Source organism: Oryzias latipes, chromosome 2 (assembly GCF_002234675.1).
Source record: "Oryzias latipes chromosome 2, ASM223467v1".
Lineage (NCBI taxonomy): Eukaryota > Metazoa > Chordata > Actinopteri > Beloniformes > Adrianichthyidae > Oryzias > Oryzias latipes.
In genome coordinates, this window is record NC_019860.2 from 7122245 (window position 1) to 7134329 (window position 12085).

General features: G+C 42.3%; 2 protein-coding genes across 4 annotated transcripts in view; one reads left to right on the plus strand and one right to left on the minus strand.

The window, feature by feature from the left end:
- LOC105355327 (NACHT, LRR and PYD domains-containing protein 12-like) overlaps nucleotides 1–5869 on the plus strand; it is a 1049862-nt gene extending 1043993 nt beyond the window's left edge. For all 3 annotated transcript variants that reach the window (XM_023962079.1, XM_023962082.1, XM_023962083.1), the window contains exons 9-11: nucleotides 2631–2807; nucleotides 4281–4454; nucleotides 4771–5869. In XM_023962079.1, coding sequence (XP_023817847.1) covers nucleotides 2631–2807; nucleotides 4281–4454; nucleotides 4771–4792 — 373 coding nt within the window. In that variant the 3' untranslated portion in view covers nucleotides 4793–5869. The remainder of the gene's footprint in view (nucleotides 1–2630; nucleotides 2808–4280; nucleotides 4455–4770) is intronic.
- Nucleotides 1–12085, minus strand: part of LOC105355240 (protein NLRC3) — a 591340-nt gene that overhangs the window by 447372 nt on the left and 131883 nt on the right. The gene's annotated exons all lie outside the window — the stretch shown is intronic.

Sequence of the window (12085 nt, forward strand, 5' to 3'; positions counted from 1 at the left end):
CATCACGCAAATATCTGTTGTGTGACAGAGCCACTCACAATGAAAGAAGCTCTGATGAGTCCAAATGCAAAAGAATGGCAGGATGCAGCTGATATGGAATATGAGTCGCTGCTCGAAAATGAGACGTGGGATCTAGTGGACTCACCAAAAGACAGAAAAGCTGTAGGTTCAAGATGGGTGTTCAAAGTAAAGCATCATAGTGATGGAAGAGTGGAGAGATACAAGTGCAGACTTGTCGCCAAAGGCTACTCACAGTTGTATGGTGCTGACTATGATCCGACATTTTCACCAGTGGTACGTTTCAGCTCTATTCGTACATTGCTGTCTTTTGCAAATCAAAACAATCTGCATGTTCATCAGATGGATGTTGTAACTGCATTTCTAAATGGGCACTTGGAAGAAGAAATCTATATGGAGCAACCAGAAGGATAAATCAAACCAGGACAGGAACACCTGGTGTGCAAACTAAAAAAAATCAATCTATGGACTCCTCATTGCTGATGCAAAGCCTTCACAGAGTTAATGATGGAACTTGGTTTTAAACAGAGCACATCAGATCCCGGTGTGTTTGTGAGATCAAGACAGGAGCTTGAGATCCTTGCAGTTTATGTGGATGATCTCATTCTAATAACTGAGTCAACTGAGAGCATGGACGAGTTGAAAGCAGCTCTCAAGAAAGCGCTGCAAGATGAAGGACATGGGGGAGCTGTCCTACATCCTGGGCATCTCTGTGGTTCAAGACAAAGAGAAGAACTGTGTCTTTCTACATCAGAAAAGTTATATTGAAGCCATACTTAAGAAATACGGGATGGAAAATGCTAATCCTGCAGCAACTCCTGCTGATACCAACGTGAAACTGAAAAAAAGTGATAGTGTTAGTAAACCAGTACACCAACAAAACTACCAGTCAATGGTGGGAAGTTGGCTGTATGCTTCAATAGCCACAAGACCAGACATAGCTCAAGCTGTGAATGCTGTCTCAAAGTTCAATGCAGATCCTAAAGGCCCGTACACACCGGGACGAATATTCGCCAGGCGTTATTCGCCAGCGTTTTTCGCCACGTTTTTTGTGTTCACACCCAGGCGATTTTCGCTGACGATGAGCCGAGCAAACATGCAATTTCCTTCCCTGACATTAGATGGCGCTTAATGTAAACAGAAATACTCCTGTACACAAGGTGGCGCTGCGCAACTTTACGATTCTTAAAGTCGCTTTTCACTCAGAAGAAGAGAGCAAGTATTTACGCGCTTGTCAGAATGATACAAAGAAAACATGAATATTTCAAGCATCAGTAGCTCCAACTGGTACTTGGTAAGGGGATATTCAAGAATGTCCGTCATTATTTCTTCGCGGCAGTGTAGACGCTACTCAGCGTCTAACTTCTTCGCTGGTATGTGTGCTCAGCAAGGCAGTTTTGTGTTTGAGCGCCCCCAAGTTGTGTTTTACTGTAACTTCAGAAGCTCCAGACACGTGTGCAAAAGCGCCATTCTCATTGGTCGAATAGATTTCGACGCGACTCGTCAAAAAAAAAAAAACGAACCCGAGGCGTTTTTTTTTTTTGACGCTTTGGCGCTTGGCGTTTTTTCGCCTCGGTGTGCACACTCACATTGGTGCCCTTTGTTTAGTCACGAGGCGTTAAACGTCGGCGAAAATCGCCGGCGAAATTCGTCCCGGTGTGAAGAGGCCTTAATACTGCTCATCTGACTGCCGTGAAGAGGATACTTCGATACCTAAAAGGGACAGTGAATCTTGCCCTTAAATTTGAACAGTCAGACTCTGCATCTTTAATTGGATTTTCAGATGCGGATTGGGCTAGTGACCAAGATGACTACTGAGTGGAGGAGCGGTTAGCTGGCTCAGCAAGTAACAGGCAACAGTTGCACTCTCAACAGCAGAAGCTGAATATGTTGCACTTAGTCAAGCTGCACAAGAAGGAGTTTGGCTGGGACGTTTACTGGCTGATCTTGGAGTGGAGAACACACCCACAGTGATCCTGGAAGACAACCAAAGTGCCATAGCAATTGCAGAACTAGGCACATAGACCCTCAATATCACTACATCCGTGAATGTGTGCAAAATGGACAAATAAATCTACAATATTGTCCAACTGAAGATATGAAAGCAGAAATCTTGACCAAGCCGTTGATCAAACAGAGGTTTGAAAGTCTCAGAGGAGAGATTGGACTTTGTTTTGTGTGAGACTAGTTGATTTCTTTTTTTTGACAGGTTACCACTGAATGTATCCATAAATATTTTGTTTTGTAAGAAAATGAATATGTAGGTAAGAAATGTAATAGAAAAGAGATAATAACATTTATCAAGGTTACAGGATACAGCAAGTGAGTTTGAAGAAAGATATCTGGAATTTAAGTTTTTCTTAAAAAGAAACTGTTAATTATATAGCTTTTTTTGTTAAGAGAGAAAAAAAGGTTTGTCTTTAAGATTCTATATAATGTGAAATTAAGTGGGAGTGTTGTAATACTGTAATTTCACAATTAGGTGTCATTGTCAGTTGTACTGCTGTTGTTTTGTCCTACAAAGAGTTAATAAATGAACGGGGTGACTCGTGTCTGAAACTCAACACCAGCTGCATCACTGCTCCTGAACACACTTTTCTGTCTGATTGCAGGTTGGTGAACTGCAGTTTGTCAGAGACCAGCTGTGCAGATCTGGTCTCAACTCTGAAGAAAAACCCGTCCAATCTGACAGAACTGGACCTGAGTTTGAACAAGAACCTGCAGCATTCAGGATTTCTTGATCTGTGTGGTTTTCTGGAGAGTCCAGACTGCAGACTGCAGATTCTGGGGTCAGACTCCATGATCAGTTGTGTTGAGATCAATATGATGACAAAGTTGTGTTGACCCACAGTGAGCAGAAATGTCAAGATTCTGTGTGAGGAAACTGGATTTTCTAGAAAGGACTGTATTAAATAAAATATTAGGTTGGTTCGTTCCCTTTTCAGTTTCCAGCACACAGAAATGAATGAATAATGACTCAGAGACAGTTACTTAGCTTCAGTGTAGATTTACTCCGCACAAAACAGCACAGATTTGTACGCAGGGTTACAGACAGAGGAACAGGATCACAAGGTCTGGACCAGGTCTGAACAAAGGCACTCAGAAAAGGGCTTGGTATATATACCTGACATTTACATATTCAAAAGATGGTCTGAGGATCTATGGTGTGAAAAACCCACCCACATGCTGTTGCAGGCTGGATACTTGAAGGTCATAAAGCTTCAAGTGTCAGATCTCTCTGATGTTCCCACAGACATTTGCCAGAGCACAAACACCAGAACACACAAAAAGTAAAAGGGAGGATGAGGAGAAACTGTGAGGACAATAGCTTGTTTGTGCTGTCTTAGGATGCAATATAATTTTGAGATGATAATACATGCTCAGTGAATTAAGTTTAAACCATTAGTGTAATAAAAGGTATAGGTAAATGTAATAATAGTAAAAAGGGAGTTTCTAACTATTCTATTTCTAATTATTCCTAACATTCTGATTCGCAGCATCTTCCTGCAGCTGCTTGTTTCAAAGCTGTCTGCTTACGTTTGTGCTCCACAAAGTTCTGCCTGCAGCCATCAGCTCTTCCTTGTGTCTTCCACACATGACAGAGTCATGCTGCAGCTGGATGCTGCTCTGACAGACACATCCTCCACAAACATCCTCACCTTTTCATCCACAATCATCATCACATCATCCATCAAAGCTCCCAGCAGCTTCTGACTCTTCATTCAGAGCTGAAGTCATGGATCAGGGATCAATGTCCAACATTTGCTGCTGACTCTTCCTCATCACTTCCTTCTTCTCTCTGCTTTGATCTGTTGGAGCTGAAAGTCTCTGCTTGAAGGGCTGCAGCAGAGAAGGACTGGAAGATCATCTCCTGAAAACTGGGATGAAGACTTTCCAGCATCATGCTGCTGAAATTCTCCCATGATTCAGTGCTGTTTGGAGAAGAGCTGAGCAGAAAGAGGAAGTGGACCTTTTCTGCTGTTGCTGCAGAAACATCAGTTGGTTTGGATGCAGCCACAGGCTGATGTTTGACTTTCACACATCTGGACTTCTTTCCTGAAGCAGCTGCATGTTGTCCTGAATGTTCCTGAATGTTCTTCTTCTCTGCTTCTGCTGGACTCTTCTGATCTGCTGCTGTTGCTTCACATCTTTGGACTTTTTCTAAACTTTCTGATCTTCTTCAGCTCTGAACTCTTTAGAAGAAGTGAAGGATGAAAAACATGAACTTTGTCTTTAAACTAAACTCTTTGTTCTGGATTCAGGTTATATGGCTGCAGATTGTCAAAGACCAGCTGTGCTGCTCTGATCTCAGCCCTTAAGTCCAAGTCGTCCCACCTGACAGAACTGGATCTTAGCTCCAACGACCTTCAAGATTCAGATGTTCAGCAGCTCCAGGATCTGGTGGAGAGTCCAAACTCCAAACTGCAGACTCTGAGGTCAGTAGAGGGTTGGAGTCAGTCCAGCTGCTTCCAGATGTTTGGTCCTAAAGTTAGTCTGAGAGCAAAGATGCAGAGTTTCCTGTGAAGCTGCAGCTTCTCAGTGAAGCTCTGAGGAGAATGATGACAGGCTTCAGGACAACAGTCAGCCAATCAGAGCAGCAGAAGCTCCAACAGGTGAAGATGACAGGAAGCTGCTGCTCTGTACAGGACTGAAGCTCCTGCTGCTCCTTCTGCTGCTGTGCTGCATCACTGACTGACAGACCAGGATCAGGAGACACTCCTTCATCTCTGTCTCTCTCATTTCTCTCTGCAGGTGTAGGTTGTTTGACTTATGATCCTCCTAGAGGAGCAGAGAGGAGCAGCAGCAGCAGCTGGTCTGCAGAGATGTTGTGACTGGACGGTGTTCCTGGGAGGTGGAGAGCAGAGTGATGAAGGAATCAGAGGAAGTGGAGATGAGTGTCAGAGCTGCAGCAGGAACTGATCTGAGATCAGCTCCACTGTCTCTCTCAGCATCAAGTGGACAGTTATTGTGCTGCAGCTCCCCCGGTGGACTGATGGACAACTGCACTTCCTCTTCTCATTCTACTATCATCACTCATCACTATGGGGTCAAACTAGGATAAGCTTAAAGTGAATGAAAAACCAGATTGTAAATTTGAAAAACAAAATTGAAAATTTGAAAGCACTTTTAAACTCAAAAGTTCACATTGCAAACGTGAAGGAATTATGGAATTTTTGAAAATAAAATTGAAAACTTGAAAGAAATATAAAAAAATTCTAAACTTAAAAAGAAGAATTGAAATGAAACCTGAGACTGTTACCAAATGAAAAAAAAATAATGTTTATGCATTTCGAACTTTTTTCCCGTTTCTCCCTCTTTTAGCTCATTGATTACCAGGACATGATTTCCAATCTGGTGACAGAGGGGACCCATCACTAAAGATTTTCTACACTTTTCACAACTTTACAACCTTCATAGAAAACAAGACCAGAATCAGAATGAAAACAAGATTCCAATTTTGATGAAGATTAGGTGAAACGCGGCACGTAGAAACTTGATTGAAAAGCTAAACAGCAAAGTCGGACTGAAAAAAAACTTAAACAAACAGGATGACAGCGAAAGGAAAACAGCAATATGGCGCAGGAAAACTGTAAGGTAGTAATACTGATCTCCAAAAGTTTGGTACAGTAGAGTGTGGAAGTATGGACGTTTTTCTGTAGCATAGCTAAAAATGAAATACCAGAAATGCTTTTTTTTTCAAAATGAAGCTGTATTTGTATTGTTTTGTTTGTTTTTAGCTAAACTTTATTCATCTTACTTATATTTGTAAAAGATTTTGTTGGACAGGGCAGAAAAGAAAAACAAGGGAAGAAGAGAGAGGGATGTTGGACGGGGTACGAGGGTGATTATAGAGGGGGTAAAACCATGAAAAAGCATAAAGCAACAAGTTGCTGGATTTTTATAATCATTACAGTTAGGTTCAGATGTAATTCAAATCTAAAATGTTATAAACATATCTGTTAGATCCAAAAATGTTCAAATACAAATGTGTTAACATGTACACAATACATATAATGCATTCAGACACAAAAACTGTTTGTGCAAAGGTGAGATAGTCTGTGCTTGAGTGAGAGTTCATGTTCTTAAGGTTTAAGGGGTTTATTGCCATTTGCACTTTTTAGTACATAGAAATTTTTCTTCTGCAACAAGGACTAGATTGCCTTCTAAAGTGGTCATCCCCACACAAAGACCCCCATCGCAGCGGCAGCCAGGAACCCCCTACAACCACACTGTAGCAAAAAGAGAACCACCACCCGCCAGGGCAATCACATTCCCCACCAAAGCCAGGGCCACCAGGAGCGCCACAGGGGTCCTCAAAACCAGAGAGCCGGGAGGCACAGGGAGACAAAGTGCAAGCCCCAAGGCCTGGGAGGGCCCAACACGGGGCCCCGCCCCAGGAGAAAATCCCCCGCCCCAGGCAGCCAGCCCACGGTTGGTCCAGGAGATGGTGAGGCAGTGGCCAGACAACCCTCCCAGGGGGAAGATGCCCACGAGTGGTGGGGGTCCACAAGGAATGTTGCAAACACTGTCCAACCAGGCTCACCCGTAGCTAGAGTTTTGAGAAGGCATTTGGCACTCAAGGGCAAGGACCAGAAGCCACACAGCAGGGACACGGACCCCCCTGGCTCAGATGTGATGTGATCCCCGGCACTTGGGTCTTGCCAGAGAACACAGGCATCCCTCTCCCTGCATGGAGAGAGGGCCACCAGGCCCAGGAAGCCAGCACCCAAGGAACACGGCCGCAGTTTAAAAGGGCCCAGTACCCCCTGACAGGGATGGGGTAGGGGACAGATGATCCTAGGTCCCACCTTCCTTGTATAATGTATTTGTGTTTGTGAGCGTATGTTTTTGAGGGGTAAAGGGTGTGTGTACTAAAGGGTGCAATTAAATTTGACGGGTGGCTTCCCGCCTCTGGTTGTTTTTTTTTTCTTCTTCTGATGATTCAAACCTATGAAAGACTTTATTTTGTCTGATCAGGAAGCTGAAAATGACGACATCATCGGAACAGAAAGAAGAGGAACAACATCAACAATAATGTTTGAGCTCCAACACGCATTTCACTGACTCAGCAAAAAACATCTGTTTGTTTTTCTTTGTTCTGTCCAGCAGCTGAACAAATGGAACAAGGTTGTAGGTTCAGAGATTATGAGGCAAGCAGATTACCAGAGCTGTAGTGTAGAGGACAGTTAGTATGTGTGGGTTGGAGCTGAAGATCGAAGCAGGAACCATCATGTCTTCCCTTCAGCCTCTGAGAGAGTTGATCAGCGAGCGACTAGCTGCTGCTGCTGAAGAAATCTTCCGACTCTGTGAAGGAACCATCGTCCAGTACCAGGAGGAGCTCTGTCGTTCAGCTCAGAACAGATCCTCAATGCTGCTCTGAGAAGGACTCTTCTGTTCCAGAAGCAGAGACTGTTCACATCCAGGAGAATCTGGACTCCAATGAATCCCAGAGAATCTCCTCTCTTTGACCAGCAGAGGGCAGAAGAACTTTCAGCAACTCTGGATCTGATCCCACAAAAACAATCCATGGATGATCAGATTTCAAAATTGGATTCCTGAATATTTGAAGGATCAAAGACAAAGATGTCCTGAAGAGAAGATGTGAGAAGAAAGTCCAGAATGAATCCACTCTGACTTCTCCTCATGTCTCTGAAGCTTGTGTCTTCATGTCTTCACCTCAGAGTTTCTTCTGGATTCCATGTGGATCAATAATATTGATCATGTTCTGTTGTCATTTTCCATCAGAACTTCAGGCTTTTCTCTGCTGATGATCTCTGAGCTCTCTCTGAGCAGCAGCAGAAAGCCTGTTTCCCTGCAGGAAGTCTGAGACTTTTCAAAGTAAGAGCCTCATGTTGGCAGAGATGGGTTGGATTCTTTGATGCTCCAGTGTCTTTTGGATTCAGGATGAATTCATGCAGATCTAGAAATCCCACCATGATGATCAGAATTTCAAAATAAAAGACTTACAAACACCACCATCACTGCTGGATGATAAATACATTTACTCTTTATTTTCTGTCAATAAATAATATTTATCAATAAATCCTTGATTCTAAATGATGGATCTAAAGTTGAAAAGAAGTCAAAGTGCTGACTCAGCACCGATCAAAGGAGACACAGATGATTTCCTGGAATGAAGAAAACATCAAACATCATGATGTGATCTGGAACTGAGCTGTTCTTCAGAAGATCCTCCCAAACATGGAAACTGTTGCTGCAACACGTGAAGGTTTGGTTCTGTTGCTAGTGAGATCTGATGGATCAGAACCAGACTTCTGTCAGCTGGAACTGGGGCTTCTTCCAGACCATGACATGTTGTTAAATAAAGTTCATTCCAAAGCGTGACTGATTCATGAAGTGGTTCCTTGAGCCGTGAGTTTTGCCAGCAGCAGGAATCCCTGAGAGTTAGGAGACAGTTTGTGGAGAGAGTTTGTAGATTTAGGAGAAACCAACGTTTGAAATGAAACCAAAGTGTCCTAAACCAAAATCACTGAGCACATCTCAGTTTTCCACAAACAGTCATTTTCCACAGTGGACCATCACCACACACTTTACAAGACAGTTTTTCACAACTTTATGACAACAAATCCTGAAATTGTTCCATTAAGCTCAGCTGTTCATTTCAGATACAGCAGATGATGACTTTGATGGATTTTTGGATGCTGATTGATGACTAAAAAATACGAAATAAATCATAACCAACTCAGTTTTGCTCCCACTGCCTTTTTAAAGCACACACTAGCATGTGTGTTTCAACATTAAATACAGAAAAAAAAAACATCCTTGACTGAAACAGCGCCATTTAACACAAGGGTTACAGGAAACATTGACTAATATTTGTATTGATGCTGTTTTCCATCTGTGTTTTCAAACCTGCATCAAGAATTAGCTTATGTTTATTGATTCACTTTCTTTGGAAGTTTGGCTTCTCTGATGAACCACCAGAGGGCGACAGAGAACTGTTGACATTATTAACACAACAGTCAAATACAGTGATCCCTTGCTATATCACGGTTAACTTTTCACGGTTTCGCTACTTAACGGATTTGGATTGTGCATTGTGTTCTGCATTCTGATTGGCTAAAAAGTCACTCAGCGAGTAGCTCAAGAATGGGACCCTTTGATGAGCCGTTCATTACAGTTCGCCAACATAATCGATGGGGGCATGTCGGTGTATAAGGATCTTATAGCAAAGAAGAAAAAAGAGCGACAACAACTGCCTATCACTATGTTCCTCTCCCGAACAAACACACCTGCAGCTGCACCGCGGGCTTCAAAAGGAAAAAACGCTGCAGAGGATGCAGCGGCTCAAGACCGGTGTCACTATCTGTCCCACTGTACTTTTTTATTTTTTTCATAATCATTTTAAATTTTCTTCCGTTTAATCCACTCGGGTCGCGGTGGGCGGGGCTAATCTCCGCAATTTAAAGCCTTCTGTTCTTATCGATGATTGAAATTATTATTTGACAGCACACTACAGAAGTTATTTGTTGAAAAAACGTTTCTAAAGTACTTTTATTTGTTAAAAAAACAATTGATTTAGCCTGTTAAATGGTTTGTTCTTTCTTTTAAATGTATAATAGTGTATTTCATCGTATAATAATTGTAAAAAAAATAAAGGTTTCTACTTCACGGATTTTGCTTATCACGGGTTCTATTTGGAACGTAACCCCCGCGATAATCAAGGGATCACTGTAAATCAACATTTAGCACAAAGTTAACAAACTTAGGTCACGTGCTAACGTTCTGATTCTGTTGGAAAAGCCTTTTATTTTAATTCTTCAGTATATTGGCACAAAAAGACCAATGACAAATGAAAATCCAATAAAGTTTGCCTTATAATGAGGAAATGAAATGTTATTTTTTATTGAATTATCAAATGGAGACTCAGCTTCAGGTGATAAAAAGGTTGGTGCTAATTTCAGTTTAAGAAAGAACATGCCTTCTGCACAGTTTGCAGTGAACGTTACTCATTTCTGTCAGTTTTTGATGAACTGAAATACCTCCACACAGGAGACAACATTTAAATTTAGACAACATATTTTTTACCAGCCAAATTATAACACTATTTTACGCAGAAATACCTTTAGACATTAACATTTAGAGCAGTTTCTGTGCTGTTTGCTTCCTCATGAGTCACGTCTAGATCAGGTCTGGATCCCAGTCAGAAAGTCATCAGTATATCTGCAGATCAAACCTTCATTTACTGAAATGGAAAACATCAACTGACTTTCTACAGATTCTACTTCCATTCATCAAACTCCAACAGGAAGAAGATTTACAATCAATCAAATCTGTTGATTTCCTGACAAACGTTGTTTTCTCTTCCTGTTTGAATGTTTGATTGTTTTCAAACATGAAGAGAGTTTTTTTTCCTGTTTTTAGCTTAAATTTCTGTTGAAATGTAAAGGTTCATTCAGAATTCCCCAGTGGCCTCATGTTGGAGGAGGGGCTTCATGAGATGCTGCTGGGGGCGGAGCTTGAACACACACCGCTTCCTGGAACCCAAACTCAGGCTAAGTGGAGGAAAAGTTGGGATTTCTGGTGTTTGTAAAGATCTGGAATGGTTTCCTCCCACAAAAAGTCCTTTTTCTAGTTTCCTGCAGATGAATTCTTTTCCTGCTGGGAGTTCTCATCTGGGTTTGCAGATTCTTAGTTGGAGGAAAACTTGGAGCAAATTCTTCCCAGAAAAAGGATTTTCTCTGGAGTGAATTGACATGAACAGAGTGAGTTTAGACTGAAAGCAGCAACAGGGAGGAGATGTTAGAGCTTCATCAGAAAACAGCTTTCTGGAGGAGTTGGAAGATGTCAACAGTCACAGTGATGGTGAGGAGGCGGAGCTAAGACTTCCAAAGTCAGAGCTAAAGATGGAGGAGCAGCAGGAGGAGGTTCTTCACTGAAGGAGAGCACAAGTCCAGCTTGTCAGTGCTTTGCTGATTGGCTAGTTGGATGTGTTCTTTGATGAGCTTTTCAATCTGACGTCTGCTTGGAGGACTGTTTTCATCCTTTTGGATGATTCCACTATTTGAACCAGACCTGGAACTAGAAGAGACTAAATGAGAACAGAAAGACAAGAAAGGATCCTGTTAGGAATGATTAGAAACAGAATAGTTAGACACTCCCTTTTGCATTTTATTAAACTAACTTTTACCTTTTATTACATTAATGGCTTAACCTCGATTTACTATGTATTATCATCTCAAAATTATATTACACTCCAGACAGAGCACAACCAAGACTATTGTCTCGCAACATTCCTTTAACATCCTCCCTTTTTCATCTTTGTGTGTTCTGGTGTATGCGTTCTGGTAAATGTCTGCAAGAGATCTGACACTTTAGGTGCTCTGACCTTCGAGCATCTAGCCTGCAACAGTCTGTGGGTGTGTTTTTCACACCATGATCCATCGAATGAGGTTCTGAATATGCAAATGCAAGGTATATATGCCAGGCCTTTTGCTGAACCTCGTTGTTCGGACTTTGAATGTACCATGTTCATGTCTGTCCCCTTCGTGTTTGTGCGAAGTAAAACCTCCACAAAAGCTAAGTGACTGTCTCTGAGTCATTATTCATTATTTTTGTGTGCAAGAAACTGACGGGTACGAACCTAAAATTTAATACAGTCCTTTCTAGAGAATCCAGTTTCTTCACAGATCCAAACCAAACTCTTCTTCTGTCTCTAACCATGAAGGGACAGCATCATCCAGCTGAAAAAGAGGAGGAGCTTCCTCAGCTCAGCGTGTCTGCAGACTCAGACGGAGCTCAGAGCTTCTGAAAGGAAATGACAGAGTTGTGGAAGTTTAGTGGCTGAACTTCTTGTAGGTCCTGCTTGGTTCCGGTTGTTGCTGGTGGTGGAAAGAGCTCCTGCAGACCTCTCTGCTGTTGGAAGGATCTTCTGTCTGCAGACTCTCTGATGCTTCAGCAGGAGGCGCTGCAGTGTGCTCCTCCTCATGAGTCCTGAAGCTGCAGAGCTTCAGAGTTGTTTCTTCTCAGCTTCCTCCAGAGGATGGAAATACAGCAGTCTGCAGCATGCTGTGGAGGGGCGGTCGTCACACTGAAGAAAGTGCTG